Here is an 18,380-nt window from a genome sequence, read left to right on the forward strand (position 1 = left end):
TTTGTCTTATAAAACTTGGTTACATGCAAGGCCAGATTTTTGCATAAAGGTTCAATGGTACCAGAAGTGACAAATTAGACATGCAGTGTGCAAGAGAGTATGCCACAGCAACTTTGTAATATCTTGCAGGATCTCTACTCTTTCAAAAGGCAGAACAAGTTGAGGAAAGAAATCAGTTGTGTGTTGGGTCATTTAACCTCATGGGCTGGAACAAGAAGAGGGGAAACAGTGGGAGAGACGGGTAATTGCATCAGGGCAAGGAATTGATAACCATTGGTAGCCAAGATTTTGTGGATGTGCATCTTAGGACCCCATAGTGGAACCAATACAGAAGTGTAATCGTGGTCACCTACCTTCACCCTATTCTCAATATAAGACTGCAGATGCTGCCACTACTTAACTAGTTTTCCTTCAAAAGTCAAAGTAAATCAAACTACATTTTATTATCAAAGTACATATATGCCACCATATGCAACCCTGAGATTCACTTTTCTTTGAGTATATTCAGCAAATTTATAGAACAGTAACTACAACAGGATCAATGAAAGACCAACCAGTGTGCAGGAGACAACAAACTATGCAAATGAAAATATAAATAAATAACAATAAGTAGCGACAACATGAGACAACAAGATAAAGAGTCTTTAAAGAGAAATCATTGGTTGTGGGAATGTCTCAAGGATGGGTAAGTCAGTGTACTTATCCACTTTTATTCAAGAGCCCGATGGTTGTGAGGTAGTAAGTGTTCTTGAACCAGGTGGTGTGAGTCCTGAAGAACCTGTACCTTCTACTTGATTGCAGCAGTGAGAAGAGAGCATGACCTGGGTGGTGGGGATCACTGATAATGGATGCTGCCTTCCTATGAAAGCATTTCATGTAGATGTGCTCAATGGTTGGGAGGGCTTTACCCATGATGTACTGGGCTGAATCCACTACCTTTTGTAGGATTTTCAGTTTAAAGGCATTGATGTTCGCATACCAGGCTGTGATGCAGCCAGTCAATACACTGTTTTTTTGCACATCTGTAGAAGTTTGTCAAGTTTTAGATGCCATGCCTTTAAATAGCAATGGAAAAGAAACAATTTCACTGCAAAAGTCACACACTTGCATTAGTGGACAGTCCATTCTATGTGCAAATGGTTTTTTGTAGAAGTGATATTAGATGTGCCTTGCAAACAATTGTTTGTTTCTACGTTCATCCTGCATTTGTGTTATGCCGTGCATCTCTGAACACGTTATGTGCACAAAGGACTTGGAAGCAAAATTGTGAAATGTTAAGATAAAATGAGGCCAGCGACAATTGCGTTTGCATGAATGGGGAATTTCAACAGAGTGACTCAGGATCTGACCGAGTTAGGAAGGATACATCGCAAAGATGAAGTGGTATACTAAAGGGAGGATGAGGTAACTGTGGTTACAAGGGAAATCAAAGACAGCACCAAAGCAAAAGGGAGGCAATATATAATATAACAAAGATTAGTGGGAAGATAGAGGATTTTGACCATCTTCAATGGACATGGGTGAGCTACCAGAAGATTGGAGGATAAGTAATGTTCTGTTATTCAAGAGAGCAGCAAGGATGAGTCAGGAAACTCTAGACCAATGGTAGGGAAATCAGAGGAGCAGCTTCAGAGGGACAAAACTTAAAGTCACTTGAAAAGGCAGGAACTGATTTGAGAGGAGTCAGTGTGGGGAGGTCATATCTTATAAAGCTGATTGAATCTGTATTGAGGAGGTAACTAAGAAAATTGATGAAAGCAGCATAGTTGATGCACTTTACGTGAACTTCAGTAAGACTTTTGACAAGGTTCTGTATGTGAGGCTGCTCCATAAGGTTAAGGCACAAAGAGGCCGAGGTGTGCTAGCAAAATTGATTTGATTTGCAGAATTGATTTGGTGATAAGGAGTGGACAGTAGTGGTGAATGAATATTCCGCTAAATGAAAGCCTGTGGCAAGGTGTGTACTGCAAGATCAGGGCCTACATTTTTGTTGTTTGTAAATAACTCGGATGAGAATGGAGGTGCAATGATTACTAAGTTTGCAAATAAATAGAAAATATCTGGCAATATAGATAATGAAAAAGTGGTTGAAGGTATTGGGAAATGTAAACGCGTACATTGTATTTTCTATGTATTACAGTATTTACAATATTTACTCGACAGTATTTCAGTATTCACTCAAATGCACACATTATATTTTCTATATTTACTATGTAACTGCTACTAGCTCAGTGGAAGGTATTCACTATGTAGCCATGACTTTTGACCTAATCACTATTAATTCATGAAGAGAACTAGAATGAAACCAAGTGGGAAGATAACGGTGGCGAGTAGGGTAATGAAATATGTGGCAGTATGTCAAAACAAGACCAATTAAGAAATAACTGTGGTTAGGGATGAGGGGACACCTGGTCTAAAAAGTAAGCTAGGACATAATTAAATTGGGGAGTAAAACAATAGTGGAAGGTCGAGAGCGGATGTATTGATGATATGTGATCACAGGCTGTCTGGATATGATAATGTAGCTAAGATAGGAAATTGCTATAAAAAATGCTGTGTACAAGCCTCGATGGGCAGTCAGCTACTAGCTTTCTGATTGTCTCAGCTTTGATTTGCAAATTAAAGTTTAAAACTTCTTGAAGTATTTTCTACGTCTCCTTGTTGTTTGTAAGAAACGAGAAACCACGACAAAATTGGCGTCACAAACAGGATTCGGATAGAGACCCGCGAGGAAGGGAACGGCAGATTGGGACGCTTCCCGGTCCCTCGGGGACCCTCACGAGGCTAACAGAATTAAGGGTGCACCCAAAGAAAAAAGTGAGCGCTTTTTGCGATAATTCGGACTAAGAATTCTGTTGGTTTTGGGGGGTCTCGGGGACTCAGAAGTGTGAAGCAACTGCCGAAAGGTCTCTCCGATCCAAAGAATCTGGCAGAATCGGGGATAAAAGGAGGCTCAGAGGATTAATCAAGAACACTGCAGTGGGGGTAAGTACGAATAAAGTAATAAGTTAAGTAAGAAAATTCCACGTGGTGTTGGTAAATCCCTGTGGATACCGCTTCGCACGAAACGAAGGTCTGAACAGGCAGGGAAGGAGAATTAAAAATCCTCGTGAATACCGCCTTAAGAAGTGTAAGGGTCTGCATAGGCGAGGTGTAAAAGGTTCTGTGGCTACCGCCCTAAGTAGGGGTCTGCACGGGCAGAACGTAGTAAGAGACAAAGATAGTTTGATAGAGAATTCAGACGCTGGTGAGATAAACCATAAGGCTAGGCATAGAAATAGAGTTAGAAAAATAGTGCGATTAAATAGACAAGTAGTGAGATTCTAAAAATACCATAATAGAAAAAGGAAAAAGAGAGCAACATAGAAACATAGAAACATAGAAAATAGGTGCAGGAGTAGGCCATTCGGCCCTTCGAGCCTGCACCGCCATTTATTATGATCATGGCTGATCATCCAACTCAGAACCCAGCCTTCCCTCCATACCCCCTGACCCCTGTAGCCACAAGGGCCATATCTAACTTCCTTTTAAACATAGCTAATGAACTGGCCTCAACAGTTTGCTGTGGCAGAGAATTCCACAGATTCACCACTCTCTGTGTGAAGAAGTTTTTCCTAACCTCGGTCCTAAAAGGCTTCCCCTCTATCCTCAAACTGTGACCCCTCGTTCTAGACCTCCCCAACATCGGGAACAATCTTCCCGCATCTAGCCTGTCCAATCCCTTTAGGATCTTATACGTTTCAATCAGATCCCCCCTCAATCTTCTAAATTCCAACGAGTACAAGCCCAGTTCATCCAGTCTTTCTTCATATGAAAGACCTGCCATCCCAGGAATCAATCTGGTGAACCTTCTTTGTACTCCCTCTATGGCAAAGATGTCTTTCCTCAGATTAGGGGACCAAAACTGCACACAATACTCCAGGTGTGGTCTCACCAAGGCCTTGTACAACTGCAGTAGTACCTCCCTGCTCCTGTACTCGAATCCTCTCGCTATAAATGCCAGCATACCGTTCGCCTTTTTCACCGCCTGCTGTACCTGCATGCCCACTTTCAATGACTGGTGTATAATGACACCCAGGTCACGTTGCACCTCCCCTTTTCCTAATCGGCCACCATTCAGATAATAATCTGTTTTCCTATTTTTGCCACCAAAGTGGATAACTTCACATTTATCCACATTAAATTGCATCTGCCATGAGTTTGCCCACTCACCCAACCTATCCAAGTCACCCTGCATCCTCTTAGCATCCTCCTCACTGCTAACACTGCCACCCAGCTTCGTGTCATCCGCAAACTTGGAGATGCTGCATTTAATTCCCTCATCCAAGTCATTAATATATATTGTAAACAACTGGGGTCCCAGCACTGAGCCTTGCGGTACCCCACTAGTCACCGCCTGCCATTCTGAAAAGGTCCCGTTTATTCCCACTCTTTGCTTCCTGTCTGCTAACCAATTCTCCACCCACACCAATACCTTACCCCCAATACCGTGTGCTTTAAGTTTGCACACTAATCTCCTATGTGGGACCTTGTCAAAAGCCTTTTGAAAATCCAAATATACCACATCCACTGGTTCTCCCCTATCCACTCTACTAGTTACATCCTCAAAAAATTCTATGAGATTCGTCAGACATGATTTTCCTTTCAATTCCCGGTGTGTCAAGGTAAGATCGTGGAAATTTCAGAAAAATGGGAAAAAAGAACTAAAGAACTGGTCACGAAATGGCCAAGAGAAGGAACATTTGATGTAAGCTTATGTGAGGAAATGGAAGCGCTAATTAAAAATCACAAACCCAAAGATAAATCTAAGAAAAGAGAGGAAAAAAGGGAACAAGAAATGGAAGTGTTAAAACTCTTTAGGATGGAGGGAGAAAGGTTAAGAAAGACAGGAGGTATATTAATAGTAAGTAAAAAAGACACTGAGAAACGAAACGAGCAGGCTGATAAGGAAAAGGAAAAGCATAACAGGGAGTCGGCTTCGGCTCTATACCCAGACCTAAAAGACGTAGAAAAACCTCCTCCCTATTACGAGAGAAAAACCCTTAAGCAGTGTTCGATGATAACAGGAAGAGTGGATCTAAATGGAGAAATTAAAGTCTGGGATACCGAGGAGTAAAGAAAGAATCACGAAAAGGAGCGGGAGGAACTACGGAAGGTAATAGAGGAAGACAGGGCAAAGATAGAGCAGGAGAAACGGGAAATAGTAGAAGAGATCAAAGGGTTACAGGAATTAAAAGCGAAAAGGGATGAAGAGAAATCTTTGTTATATGGGCACGGAACTGAACAGGCCAGAGCAGAAGGTAACTTGTCGGGACAGCAAGAGTTAAGTAGCGAAAGAGAGGGTGCCGGAGAATGTAGGCAGAGGATAGGAGACAGGAGCCTTGAAGGGGAAAACGAGAGAGTGAAGAGGCAGATATTAGAAACAGAGGGAGAGATTAGGGAATTACAGCGCAGACTGAATTTCCAACGAGAGTTTGAGGATTTCGCATGGGCCCAAGCTCAAGCTCAAGGCAGAAAGAAAGAACTCCACGAGGAGGCCAAGGGAGAAAGGAAACCCCGGAAAGAATCATGTGGCAGCCAGTGAAAACATGCTCAGAAACAGTTGGGGAGTCAGGCGAGGAGGAGAGTCAGGAGATGTGGGAAAGGAAAGGGAGAATGATGCCGTTGTTAGTAAAAGGATTGGGACAAGTGCAGTATATTCCTTGGGGATCCCAGGACCTGGAAGGGCTGAAAAACACCCTGCCCAGCCTACATGAGGGTGCAGGGAAGTGGATTAGGGCCTTTGAGGAAGAAACCACGGGACGAATATTGGCTATGGGAGATTTAAAGGCGCTACTGATAAGGCTGATGGGAACCTCCAAAATACAAGAGTTGATGGAAGCGGCTGGCATACAGAATGCGGACAGCACACTGATTGACGGGGCCAGATTTGACACAGTGAGGCAGAGGGTATGGGGGGCCCTCAGGGAGTTCTATCCACCCAAAATGGACCCCAAAGCCATGAAAGGGGATCCACTGGGAGACACTGAAAATCCAGTAGCCTACATAGAAAATCAGTTGAAAAGGTGGAGACTGGAAATTGAACAAGAGGTGGAAGGCAACCCGTTTATGACCTGGATGTTCCGAAGTGCTTTTTTGGATGCGATGCCTTCCCAAGTTAAGTCTAAACTTGAGGAAGTTGCCGGACTGATGTCAATGACCCCACAGGAATTCAGGGACCACGTAGCCCATACGGTCGAAAAATATCGAAAAGACAAACGAAAGTTGACTGAGCAGCAAGAAGCAAAGAAAGCTGATACAAATGCAGCTTGAAGAACTTAAAAAGAAGGAAAAAGAAAAAGGCAAGAAGATGCTGCCAGCAGTGACCGATTTAAGCACAGCCGTTGAAATGAATGAAATGCCATTAGATGGAGGGACCGGTAAGACAGAGCCCAGAAAACCCCATGCCAATAATAAACGTCTTTGGGGGTGCTTTTCCACAAATGCCCTATCAGGGACAGGATAAATTTAAACAGCAGCCCAGACAGGACTGGAAATCCCAAGGAGGAGGGCAGAGAGGTTATGGGCAGGAAGGACCAGTAAGGAAACAGGGGGGAAGAGAGATGCAGAGACGGTGCTGGGGATGTAACCAGCCAGGACACATAAGAAGGGACTGCCCACTTAGGCCATGGGCCGTCACATACCAGCGGGAACCAATGAGAGGGGAACCACAGTCTAGCCAAGGACCAGACCCTGCAGGGCCGAATGGACCCGTGAACCCCTATGCAAGACATTAGGGGTGCCCAGAGAACCCAGGTGGGAAGGGACACTGCCCAGTGATAACAAGGGAGGCGCAAGAGGGGCCCATTGTTCAGGTTGTGTTAGAAGGGCAGCTGACACCAATGATGATAGATACTGGAGCCACGTATACTTGTGTACAGCCGCAGTCTGCCCTTCACCTTCCCATTTCAGGAAAATTCATTAAGACTGTAGGGTTCTCGGGAAAAACACAGTTGACACAATGTACAGCTCCAGTGAGATTAAGGATGGGCAGCAAAGGAATAGTTTTGCCGATATTAGCGTCCAAAGGAACTCCGGTGAATTTGCTAGGCAGAGATGCCCTATTAAAACTAGAATTAAAATTAGAATGTACCAGAAGTGGGTTGAGTGTGGAAAGAGTAAATGCTCAATTACTAGTGCGGGAAGTTAAGAAAACTAATGTCTTTTGGATAGGAGACATAGAAGATCAGATCTGGGAAACCTGGGAAAAATGGAAAAAGGGCGTGCAGGCTATATTGCCCCAGACTGTAGCGCCCAAATCCGAGTTACATTGCACAGTGATTTTTGACAAAACTCAGAACAGAGAGTTAGAGGAGAGATGGTACAGGGAGGCAGGTAACCGGCAGCACCTAAGAGGAGAAGCTATAATAATTGGGAGACAAGGGGCAGCCCTGCAAGTCAGGTGGAATACTTTCTTGGAGAAATGGTACAGGATACCGGAAGCTGAGCCCCACATAACGCCGCTGGTAAATGAGGGACATCAGTCTAAAGACCTAGGACCCTTAGTAAAGCACGCTGGAATCGTGGCAGTGTGGAGGAAAATTATGCCACGGGTGTGGGTATCGGGAGACAACGACTACTTTAAAATAGAGGTAGATATAGATATGGTAGGAACAGCAAAGGAGGTCGAAGTAACTCCCCAACCACACCTGACGTTATTGGGTAAGGAGGAAGGTCAGCAGAGAGATAATAAGCTGGATAGGTTACCATCTATTCTGTGGTCACAACATGACACGGATGTAGGGAAAATAAGAACAGCTAGTCCGGTAGAAATAAAGCTGAAAAAGGGAGCAGTTCCACCCAGGAGACCACAATATCCCCTGAAACCAGAGGCAGAAGAGGGAATAGCGCCAACGATACAGGGGCTACTGAAGGCAGGAGTACTCAAAAGGACAGACAGCCCATGTAATACCCCACTGTTACCTGTCCTTAGAGCGTATAAATCTAAATGGAGACTGGTGCATGACTTGCGAGCGGTGAATGAGGTAATGGAGGACTGGCCAGCGGTAGTTCCCAACCCACGCACGCTCTTGACTAATGTTCCACCAGAGGCAGACTATTTTTCGGTGATTGATTTGTGTTCGGCTTTTTTCAGCGTTCCCCTGGCAGATCAGTGTCAGTACCTATTTGCATTTACATACAGAAACAACCAGTATACCTACACTAGAATGCCTTAAGGATTTAAACATTCACCACACGTATTTAATCAAGTGTTAAAGGCGGACCTAGAGGGCATATCGTTGGAAAGTACATTGATACAGTATGTGGATGATTTGTTGATTTGCTCCGAAAGTGAGGGACAGTGTGAATAGGATACCATAACCCTTTTAGAGAGACTGGCGCATGGAGGGCATAAAGTATCTAGAAAGAAGCTGCAATTTTGCAAGCAACAGGTAGAATACCTAGGTAGAGTGATATCCAAGGGAGCGAAGGCGATAGCGCCGGATCATATTGAGGCTATAACTAAAGCTCCCAAGCCCCAGCCAGTGAGACAGATGATGACGTTTCTGGGACTGACAGGATATAGTTCAGATTGGATTGGGGAATATGCTGAAATTGTAACGCCACTAAGGAAAATAATGAAGGAAGCAGGACATACAAGCTTGGGGAGTAATCTACAGTGTGGAAACAGAGAGGTTTTAAAAAGAGCAATGGAGATCCCATACAGCACTGTCAGCAGATTTTAGATCTAATAAAAGCGCTGATGAAACCTAAAGCACTGGCTATAGTAAAATGCCAGGCACATAAAAAAGGAAACGATACAGTAACAAAGGGAAATCAAGCTGCAGATGAAGCAGCCAGGAAAGCGTCAGGGTGTACATCCGTTGTCAGCGCACCCCAGGTAAGTCCAGAGCCGGAACCTATAGTAGAGGACCTAATTGAAATACAGGGAAAGGCAACTTTGGCAGAACAAACTCTGTGGAGACAAAGGGGGGGGGGGCAAGCAAATCCCAGAAGGCCTATGGACCACGGAAGATGGCCTACTGGTAGCTCCCACCCCTTTACTGACTATCCTGATCTCAGAAGCACATGGGATGGATCATTGTGCAAGGGGGGAAGTAATAAGAAAAATAAAAAGGATGGATTTTGGTCGCCTTATTTACAGGCTTCAGTAGACCATGTGTTGTCACAGTGCGAGGTATGTGTGCAGAATAATAATCGGAAAGGAATTACAACCCCAATAGGTCATATACCCGTACCTGAAGGGCCATTTAAACACCTAGTGATTGACTATGTAGACATGATAAAAACAATAAGAGGGAAAAGATACATGTTGATGGTAATCGACAGATTCAGCAGATGGGTAGAGGTAGTATCCTCAAAAGATCAAGGGGCAGGAACAGTGGTGAAATTCCTGACAAACGAAGTGATCTCAAGGTTTGGGATACCGACAGAAATTAGCTCAGACAATGGTTCAGCTTTCATTCAAAAAGTGGTCAAGTTAGTTCTGCGAGCACTGAGAATAAAGCAAAGATTTGGATGTGTGTATCACCCTCAGTCGCAGGGTATGGTGGAAAGAATTAACGGGACCTTAAAAACCAAACTAAACAAAATCTGTGTAGATACTAAACTTAATTGGGTCGATGCACTACCATTAGTATTAATGAGTTACCGCATGCAGACTAATCGGATGACATGTCTAACACCGCATGAAATGCTAACTGGAAGGCCCATTCCAGTGCCCCAGTGGAGAGGACCATATAAAGGGCCTAGTTTAGAACAACTGGAATTGGAATTAAAACAATACATGCGGCAATTAACTATGATGCATAAGTCTATTTATGTACAGGATAAACAGAAAGAGCCAGAGATTGATCAAGGGGAAGGACCTATCAAGCCAGGCGATCAGGTCTACGTGCGAGCGTTTCGAAGAAAGTGGAACGAACCCAGAAGGAAAGGGCCCTTTACAGTAACCAAAGCATCACCCACCGCAGTTCAAGTGGAAGGACGCTCCACCTGGTATCATCTCAATCACTGCACTAGAGCAATCCCGCAGGTACAGTCAGGTGGGTCGTCCAAGGTAAGTGGTGAAGAGGAACAAACAGTAGGGGACAGACAAGAGCAACAAGAAGCTGACACTGAACCGCAGGAACTTGACCAAGTAATAAGGGAAATTTTTGGTCCTGAGGACAGGCCTGAAGATCCTAAGGATGGGGTTATGGATGGTAGTACTCTTTCAGATAATGGGGACGACTTGGGGGGCGACCAGTCCCGTTCCCCGGGAGGATACACTCAGATACTCTTGTGCAGATTTGGAGACCATTAATTTGGCAGATGTGGCATGGGACTGTTAGGATCCCACCAAATCTGAGAGAAAGGAGTAAGAGGAGCGCAATGGTTACCTCCGTACCATGGTACCAGACGTGTGGTACCAATGGGCAAATTATACAGCAGGGATGATGAAGAGACAGAATTGTTATCTGTGCTGAAGGGCAAGTCCAGTGCAATATGTAGTCCCCATGCTATACAACTCTTCCACCTGCACGCAATGGCGAAAGGAGCGGAGGGGGCAGTGTGCGCAGCAGTGTCCAAGTATAGTCAAGATCTGCAGTATGGGAATTTGTAGCGGGATAGATCCTTGTTATCAGAAATGTATTGATAACACACCAATGTGCCCTTATTGGTGTATGTTATACCAGGTTTCCTCGCAGTATGATCAAAACAAGCTTGCCTCTAACTGTAATTACAGCAGACCGTGGGCTATGAATAAAAGAAGCCAGACATCCACATTTGAAAAGCTCAAAGTGCAGGAGCATTTGAGTTATGAATGTTTCACACGGACGGGTGATCTCTTGGTTGGACATTTCAGTGGTAACTGTGCTGAGACTTGGGATGTAACCCCAGGCCAGAGATACAAGACAGGTACCCCTCTGCCCGATGGTGCACTGGATGCCCTGACCATCCCGTTAGCAGATACCTGGTGGCTCTGTGGGAAGGAGGGAGGTCTGAGATCCACGCTCCCCCTCGGTTGGACAGGTACATGTACACGAGTTATGCTGATTCAAGAAGTTGTAGTATCCCCTGAAGTACAATTTGACGCTCTGAAGCAGCAGATACTGCGACGAAGGAAGAGAAAATATGAACCTGATCCAGCAATCCAAATCGACAATATAGAACAGCCGAGAGGTATACCTAATGAATTTAAGACAAGAAATGAGATTGCTGCGGGCAGGGAAGCACTTACACCTATAATAGGGGTTAGTAAAAATGTTGAATGGATAAATTATATATATTATAATCAACAGAGATTCATTAACTACACTGATGATGCACTAGAGGCCTTGGGGCAGCAGCTAGATGCAACCAGTAGAGTGGCGTGGCAGAATAGACAGGTACTAGACTGGCTATTGGCAGAGAAAGGAGGAGTTTGTGTAATGTTTGGGGAACAGTGCTGTACTTTTATACCGAATAACACTAGTCCGGAGGGATCGTTTACCAGAGCAATGAATAAACTGAAAAATTTAAGAAAGGAAGTTAAACAAAATGCAGGGTTTGGACATCAGTTCTTTGACTGGTTAGATAGTAAACTAGGAGGATGGGGAGCATGGCTGACCAAGATTGCAGTAACCATTGGTATTGTATTGCTAAGCTGTGCGGTCATTCTGTGCTATTTTCTTCCATGCCTCAAGTCGCTTGTAGTGCGTGCTGCAATGAAGTGGTTTCCGATGCTCCTGGAAATTGTTGGGTTGAGCCCTATGGAGAAGGAGACACTGATGATGTATTCGTACAGTCTACGAGACACGCAAGACGAACAGGAGAGAGATGAAATTTGTGGGGATTAGGCTGTGAAGGCTCCTGAGTCTTTTTCCCTGTCTCAGATACGAAGGGATGGGTTTTGGCTCAGCGGCCTAGGGAGTTAGGGAGAGAAAACTTTGAGTCTTAAGCGCAGGAAACTATAGTTTAACCCAAATTTGGGAGTAAATGCGTGGCTTTATTTGAGCTTTTGTGCATAGACTCTCAGTCCTCTCTCTCTCTGTATGAGACCCTGTGGGTCTCAAAGGGCGGATTATATTGGAAAATGTAAACGCATACATTGTATTTTCTATGTATTACAGTACTTACAATATTTACTCAACAGTATTTCAGTATTCACTCAAATGCACACATTATATTTTCTATATTTACTATGTAACTGCTACTAGCTCAGTGGAAGGTATTCACTATGTAGCCATGACTTTTGACCTAATCACTATTAATTCATGAAGAGAACTAGAATGAAACCAAGTAGGAAGATAACGGTGGCGAGTAGGGTAATGAACTATGTGGCAGTATGTCAAAACAAGACCAATTAAGAAATAACTGTGGTTAGGGATGAGGGGACACCTGGACTAAAAAGTAAGCTAGGACATAATTAAATTGGGGAGTAAAACAATAGTGGAAGGTCGAGAGCGGATGTATTGATGATATGTGATCACAGGCCGACTGGATATAATAATGTAGCTAAGATAGGAGATTGCTATAAAAAATGCTGTGTACAAGCCTCGATGGGCAGTCAGCTACTAGCTTTCTGATTGTCTCAGCTTTGATTTGCAAATTAAAGTTTAAAACTTCTTGAAGGAGTTTCTACGTCTCCTTGTTGTTTGTAAGAAACGAGAAACCACGACAAAGGATACTGGGGGCATGGATCATCTGGAAATTTTGGTAGATTGCTGGTAGTTGGAACTTAATCGCAAATGCACTTTGCAAAGTCAAATTCGAGTAGGGCATTTACAGTACCTGGCAGGTACCTTAAGGGCATTGACGCACAGAGGCACTTCAGGGTTTAAGTCGTAAATTCCCCAAAAGCGACTACAGAGGTGGATAGGTATCTGGCACATGTGCCTTCATAGTTTGAGGCATTGAGTATAGGAGTTGTGATATCATGGTGCAGCTGTACAAAACATAAGCTGGGCCACATTTGGAGTATGGAATATATTTCTGTCATCAGACTACAGGAAGGATATGGTAGCAGTAGAGCAAGTGCAGCAGAGATTCACGAGGTCATTGGCTCTGGTGAATGGCTGCAGCTATAAAGAGAGGGTGGTAGGTAGGGTTTATTCTTACTGGAACAGGAGATTTATGAACTTATGAAATTATTGGTAGTAAAAATCTCATTTCTTTGGAAAGAGGAGTCTGGAACTGGAGACACAGAGGGGAGAAATTTAAGGGAGATGTGAGAGGCAAGTTTTCTAGAAAGTGGTGGGAATCAGGAACAGAGCAGGTGTGTGGAGGCAGATGCAATTACAGCATTTAAAATGTATTTGGGCAAGCACATAGATGGGGAAGGCATAGAGAAATAAGGGTCTAATACAGGCAAATGTGATTAGTGTATGTAGGAGTAGGAATCACGAACAAGGTGGAATGGAAGGGGCCATTTCTGTGCTAAACAATTCTAACATTCTATTATAAACATTGTACTCAACAATTGAATTTCTAGGATTTTAACTGTACATATAGCTGGTAAATCTTATATCTATCTCAACTCTGATTTTCACTGACTTCAAGTTAATTTACTGCTCACAGTGGCACTGATTAATCAACCAAAAACACTTTATCATAACTGCTTTTAAGGTTTTGTGACTCTTGAGGAACTGAACATTGGCATCAGAATAAAGAACCCATAAGTCTCAGCAATTTCCAGCAAAAAAATGTACAATATTATCAAGTGAGAAAAATCTTGCTTTCTCCCTTGTGTTTTTTTTTTCGGTAAAAATATTTATTTATTTTCTTGTGATCTCAACTGAAGTAGTAGAGGCAAGGTTAGTAACAGATGCAGGCTTCCCTCTACATGAAAGATGGTTTATTGTGACATGGAGTTATCTACCTGTGGTGGAATGAATGGCTCCTCCAGAAATCCACTACTCTCCGACTGACAACTATTTTCTCTCTTTATATCTGCAAGGAAAAGATACATACATAATTCAACATAGCATGGTAATCAACCAAAAACATTGTGACCATAAAAGTGAGTCTTCATAAACATCGTCTATCATTCATTTCCCCCAGATGTACCTTGAAACATTATTTTTGTATATGGAGTCACTGTTGTCAACTTGAAAACCATGATGGTCAATTTTCACCCAGTTTCTTGTAGTGAGGGTGACAATTGTGAGGGTACAAGGGAAAACTCTAGTGATACTTAGATCACCTGACACCTTCAACAAAAACAATGATAAGAATGTGGGCTGTGAAAGGACATCAGGAAATAAAGTGTTGTGCAGTTGTAGAGAGATTCAGAAAGGAAACAGGTCCTTTGTACAACTGGAGTCCACACCAACTATTACTAAACCATAATGGATATAGATCTGCCAGGTGGAGCATAATGTAGGAAAACATGAAAATTGTCCACATTGCCAGCAATGAAGCATTTTATTTAAATGGTGAGAGACTGCTTGTCTCTGAGAGAGGAAGTGTTGTGGGTAACCAGTGTCCTGCAGGATTCATTAAATAGTTTGCAGGGAAGTGATCCAATAGGAAATTGTCCTCTGCTGCCGCTATTGAAAGCAGGTCTGTAAGGAGTCTCTGTGTCCTCCCTGTGGAATATGTGGGTTTCCCCCCACAGTTCAAAGATGTACTGGATAGACTAGTTGGTCATTGTAAATTGTCTTGTGATTAGGCTAGGGCTAATTGGATTTGTCAAGGATTGTTGGGGTGGTGTGGTTCGACTTTGCAGGCCAGCCCCTTCATCAGGACTTGTGCTTTTCAAGTTTGCTTGCTTTACACCCATTCACAAACTGAGAGAATTTAAAGGAAATGTACGAGAAAACACTTCACTATAACATCTAATAACATTAGAACCACTGATTCATTATTTTCTTGCCTTATGTAACTAGAGCTTGTGGATTTTCAGAACCTAGCTGTTATGATACGCAACCCACAGTGCCAGCTTCCGAAATATCTCGGACCTCAGTCTCCTCAGGAAATAGAGACGGCTCTGACTCTTCTTGTAGACACCCTCAGTGTTCTTTGACCAGTCCAGTTTATTGTCCATCATCAACACATTTCTTTACTGTATTCCTGAAGGGTGGGGGAAATGCCAGATACTAAAGACAACTTGGCGCCATATAACAACAGGAATTCTGCAGATGCTGGAAATTCAAGCAACACACATAAAAGTTGCTGGTGAACGCAGCAGGCCAGGCAGCATCTCTAGGAAGAGGTACAGTCGACGTTTCAGGCCGAGACCCTTCGTCAGGACTGTCCCTCTGAATATACCCCTTGCCCATCCTCTGGGTCCCACCCCACCCTCTTGTCTTTCTTCCTGGACCTCCTGTCCCATGATCCTCTCGTATCCCTTTTGCCTATGACCTGTCCAGCTCTTGGCTCCATCCCTCCCCCTCCTGTCTTCTCCTATCATTTTGGATCTCCCCCTCCCCCTCCAACTTTCAAATCCCTTACTCACTCTTCCTTCAGTTAGTCCTAACGAAGGGTCTCAGCCTGAAACGTCGACTGCACCTCTTCCTAGAGATGCTGCCTGGCCTGCTGCGTTCACCAGCAACTTTTATGTGTGTTGGCGCCATATGGTAGAAGCAGAAATGAGGACCCTGAACCACAACTGGGGCACAATGGAGAAGATGGCTGAGGGCAGACAGCGATGGAGGACTTTCATTGTTGCCCAAAGTGCCAGCGGTGTAAGGGGCAGTACGTATTAAGTTCCTATATTGTCACACACATAGCAACCACTCAAATGATCCTTGGGCTTCTCAGTAATACCGCCCCTATTAAATTTGCAATGCAAATGAGTAACTAAGAAATGAGATAAATCTGAAGATATACAAGGAGATATCAGAGACTAGATTAGAAACATATTACTGCACTGCAAGATAGTCAAATTTTTCTCATAAGTAATAATGAATATTATAACCAAAGTACCAACCACATTGAATTACATGGACATCATCTACAGATAGGGCTGGATAGGTTCACTAGACTGGATTAAGAAGCTGGTTGTCAGTTTTGGCTTTACACCATGCTCATTATTAGCCCAAAAAAAAACAGAATGCAGGAAGAACCCAGTGGGTGAAGCAACATGTGTGTGGGCAAAAGATTCAAATAAACATCTTGAGTCAATCCCCCGCATTGATCCAAAGGCAGATTTGCAACCTGAAATGTCAACTTGCATTTCTTATCTCCTCATATACTGCCTGACCTACTGAGCTCTTCCATAATTTTGTATCCTTGTCCCAGATTCTGTCATTGACAGTTTTGTTTGCCTTCATTATTAGCCAACTTCACTTATCAAATTAATTTTATATTATTCCTAATACAACCTTTTCTATTTCTACTTCTCCACCTTCATTCTTCCTGGCTGTATATTGATAAATTTGATTCATTTACATCTTCTAGATTTTATTGCTGAATGATTGGAAACTAACTTGAATTCACAGTTTATGGAAACAGCAAGACTTGTGGAGACCTTGCAGCACTAAGGAGAAAATTAAACTAAATTCTCCCAAGAAGAACAACTCTAGTTTTTATCTCAGCCAATCAATGTAAAGCAGGATTAGGACCACAAGTAGATTTCTGTTTTCACCATTGATTCTTTATGCCCCTGATCAGCCTTCCTAAAGGAAAGGCATATTCTGCATGGAGGTCGGTGACCAGAGGTGTGCCTCAGGGATCTGTTCTGGGACTCTTACTCTTCATGATTTATATAAATAACCTGGATGAGGAAGGGGAGGGATGGGTTAGTAAGTTTGCTAATGATGCAAAAGTTGGAGGTGTTGTGGATAGTGTGGAGGGCTGTCAGAAATTATAATGGGACATTGATAGGATGCAAAACTGGGCTGAGAAGTGGCAGATGGAGTTCAACACAGATAAATGTGAAGTGGTTCATTTTGGTAGGTCAAATATGATGGCAGAATATAGTATTAATGGTAAGACTCTTGGCAGTGTGGAGGATCAGAGGGATCTTGGGGTCCGAGTCCATACGACGCTCAAAGCAGCTGTGCAGGTTGACACTGTGGTTAAGAAGGCATATGGTGTATTGGCCTTCATCAATCGTGGAATTGAATTTAGGAGCCAAGAGGTAATATTGCAGCTATACAGGTGCCACCCGCTTTTTGAACAAATATCCCTTTATGATATACTTGATTATGTGTATGCTGTTGTGATATGTGTATGAATAGCTACAGCTCTCTGTAATTTCAGTGCTCTGCAGGGATACATATATCACACATATTGGCTGAAACTGTCTTAGACTACGATTTTTTTTAATTTAAAAAATTCTTAGCGGTAACCTGTCTTAATATAGGTTCATATTGAATCCTTATATTACATCTTATCCTCACTTCCATTTTCTGTTGTTTCCTTTTTTTGCATATTATTGAGACATTTTTAAGATGAAGGCAATAGACACGTTTTAGTAAAGGCCAAAGAAAGGGCAATACTCCTGGAGAGGAGTAAGAATTATTTTGATAAAGGAAGATTATTGGATACTGATTCTTTCACATATTCCTACCCTTCTGAGTTTGGTGAATCAGTCCATGAACACTACCTCACTATTCATCTTTTGTATGATGTATTTATTTTGTAACTTACAGTAATTTTAATTTTGGTTGGCGGGGTGGAAATATATCTCTACCAAAGGAGGTGTAAGGTACTTTTTCCCTCCACTAGACTGCAGGACACCTCTGGGCAAGGTGTAGCACCTGCTTAGCCTCGCCCTTCCGATCAGGGTCATGTGAAGCCATGGGGTCAGGGTGGTGGATGATCGTATGATCAGCTGGTGCATATCACAAGTCCTGGTTATGTGACCACTGACACCAGGCAGACAATCTCTGAAGAGTATTGATAATGGCTGGGGTCAACCAGCTTGTAAAGACACTGCCCAGAAGAAGGGAATGGTGAAACACTTCTGTAGAAAACTTTGACAAGAATATTCATGGTCATAAACCATGATCACCCATATCATACAACACAGCACATAACGATGATGAAGTTAGTCACTTTTATGTATTGCATTGTGCTGCTGCCACAAAGCAACAAATTTCATGACGTCTGTCAGTGATAATAAACCTGATTCTGCAGTCAGTAGGCAAGAATGACAAAAGGAAGGGATGAAAAGACAATGGTTATGCACATTTTCACCTTTTCAAAGGAACAACTGTAGGGCTCAAAGGAGTCGTCATCATCATCATTTGCCGTGTTGTATGACATCATCATTATGTGCTATGTCATATGACATCATCATTATGTGCCGTGTCGTATGACATGGACGATCATGCTCTCACAACAATGACTGTTCTTGGCAAATGTTTCTACGGAAGTGGTTTACCATTGCCTTCTTCTGGGCAGTGTCTTTACAAAATGGGTGACCCCAGCTATTATCAATACTCTCCAGAGATTGTCTGCCTAGTGTC

At 43.1% G+C, this 18,380-nt stretch overlaps 1 protein-coding gene across 2 annotated transcripts in view; it reads right to left on the minus strand.

The window, feature by feature from the left end:
* itprid1 (ITPR interacting domain containing 1) overlaps nt 1–18,380 on the minus strand; it is a 163,385-nt gene that overhangs the window by 57,276 nt on the left and 87,729 nt on the right. For both annotated transcript variants that reach the window (XM_063034430.1, XM_063034350.1), the window contains one exon: nt 13,844–13,914. In XM_063034430.1, coding sequence (XP_062890500.1) covers nt 13,844–13,914 — 71 coding nt within the window. The remainder of the gene's footprint in view (nt 1–13,843; nt 13,915–18,380) is intronic.

The sequence above is a fragment of the Mobula hypostoma genome, chromosome 1, assembly GCF_963921235.1.
Source record: "Mobula hypostoma chromosome 1, sMobHyp1.1, whole genome shotgun sequence".
NCBI classification, from domain to species: Eukaryota; Metazoa; Chordata; class Chondrichthyes; order Myliobatiformes; family Myliobatidae; genus Mobula; species Mobula hypostoma.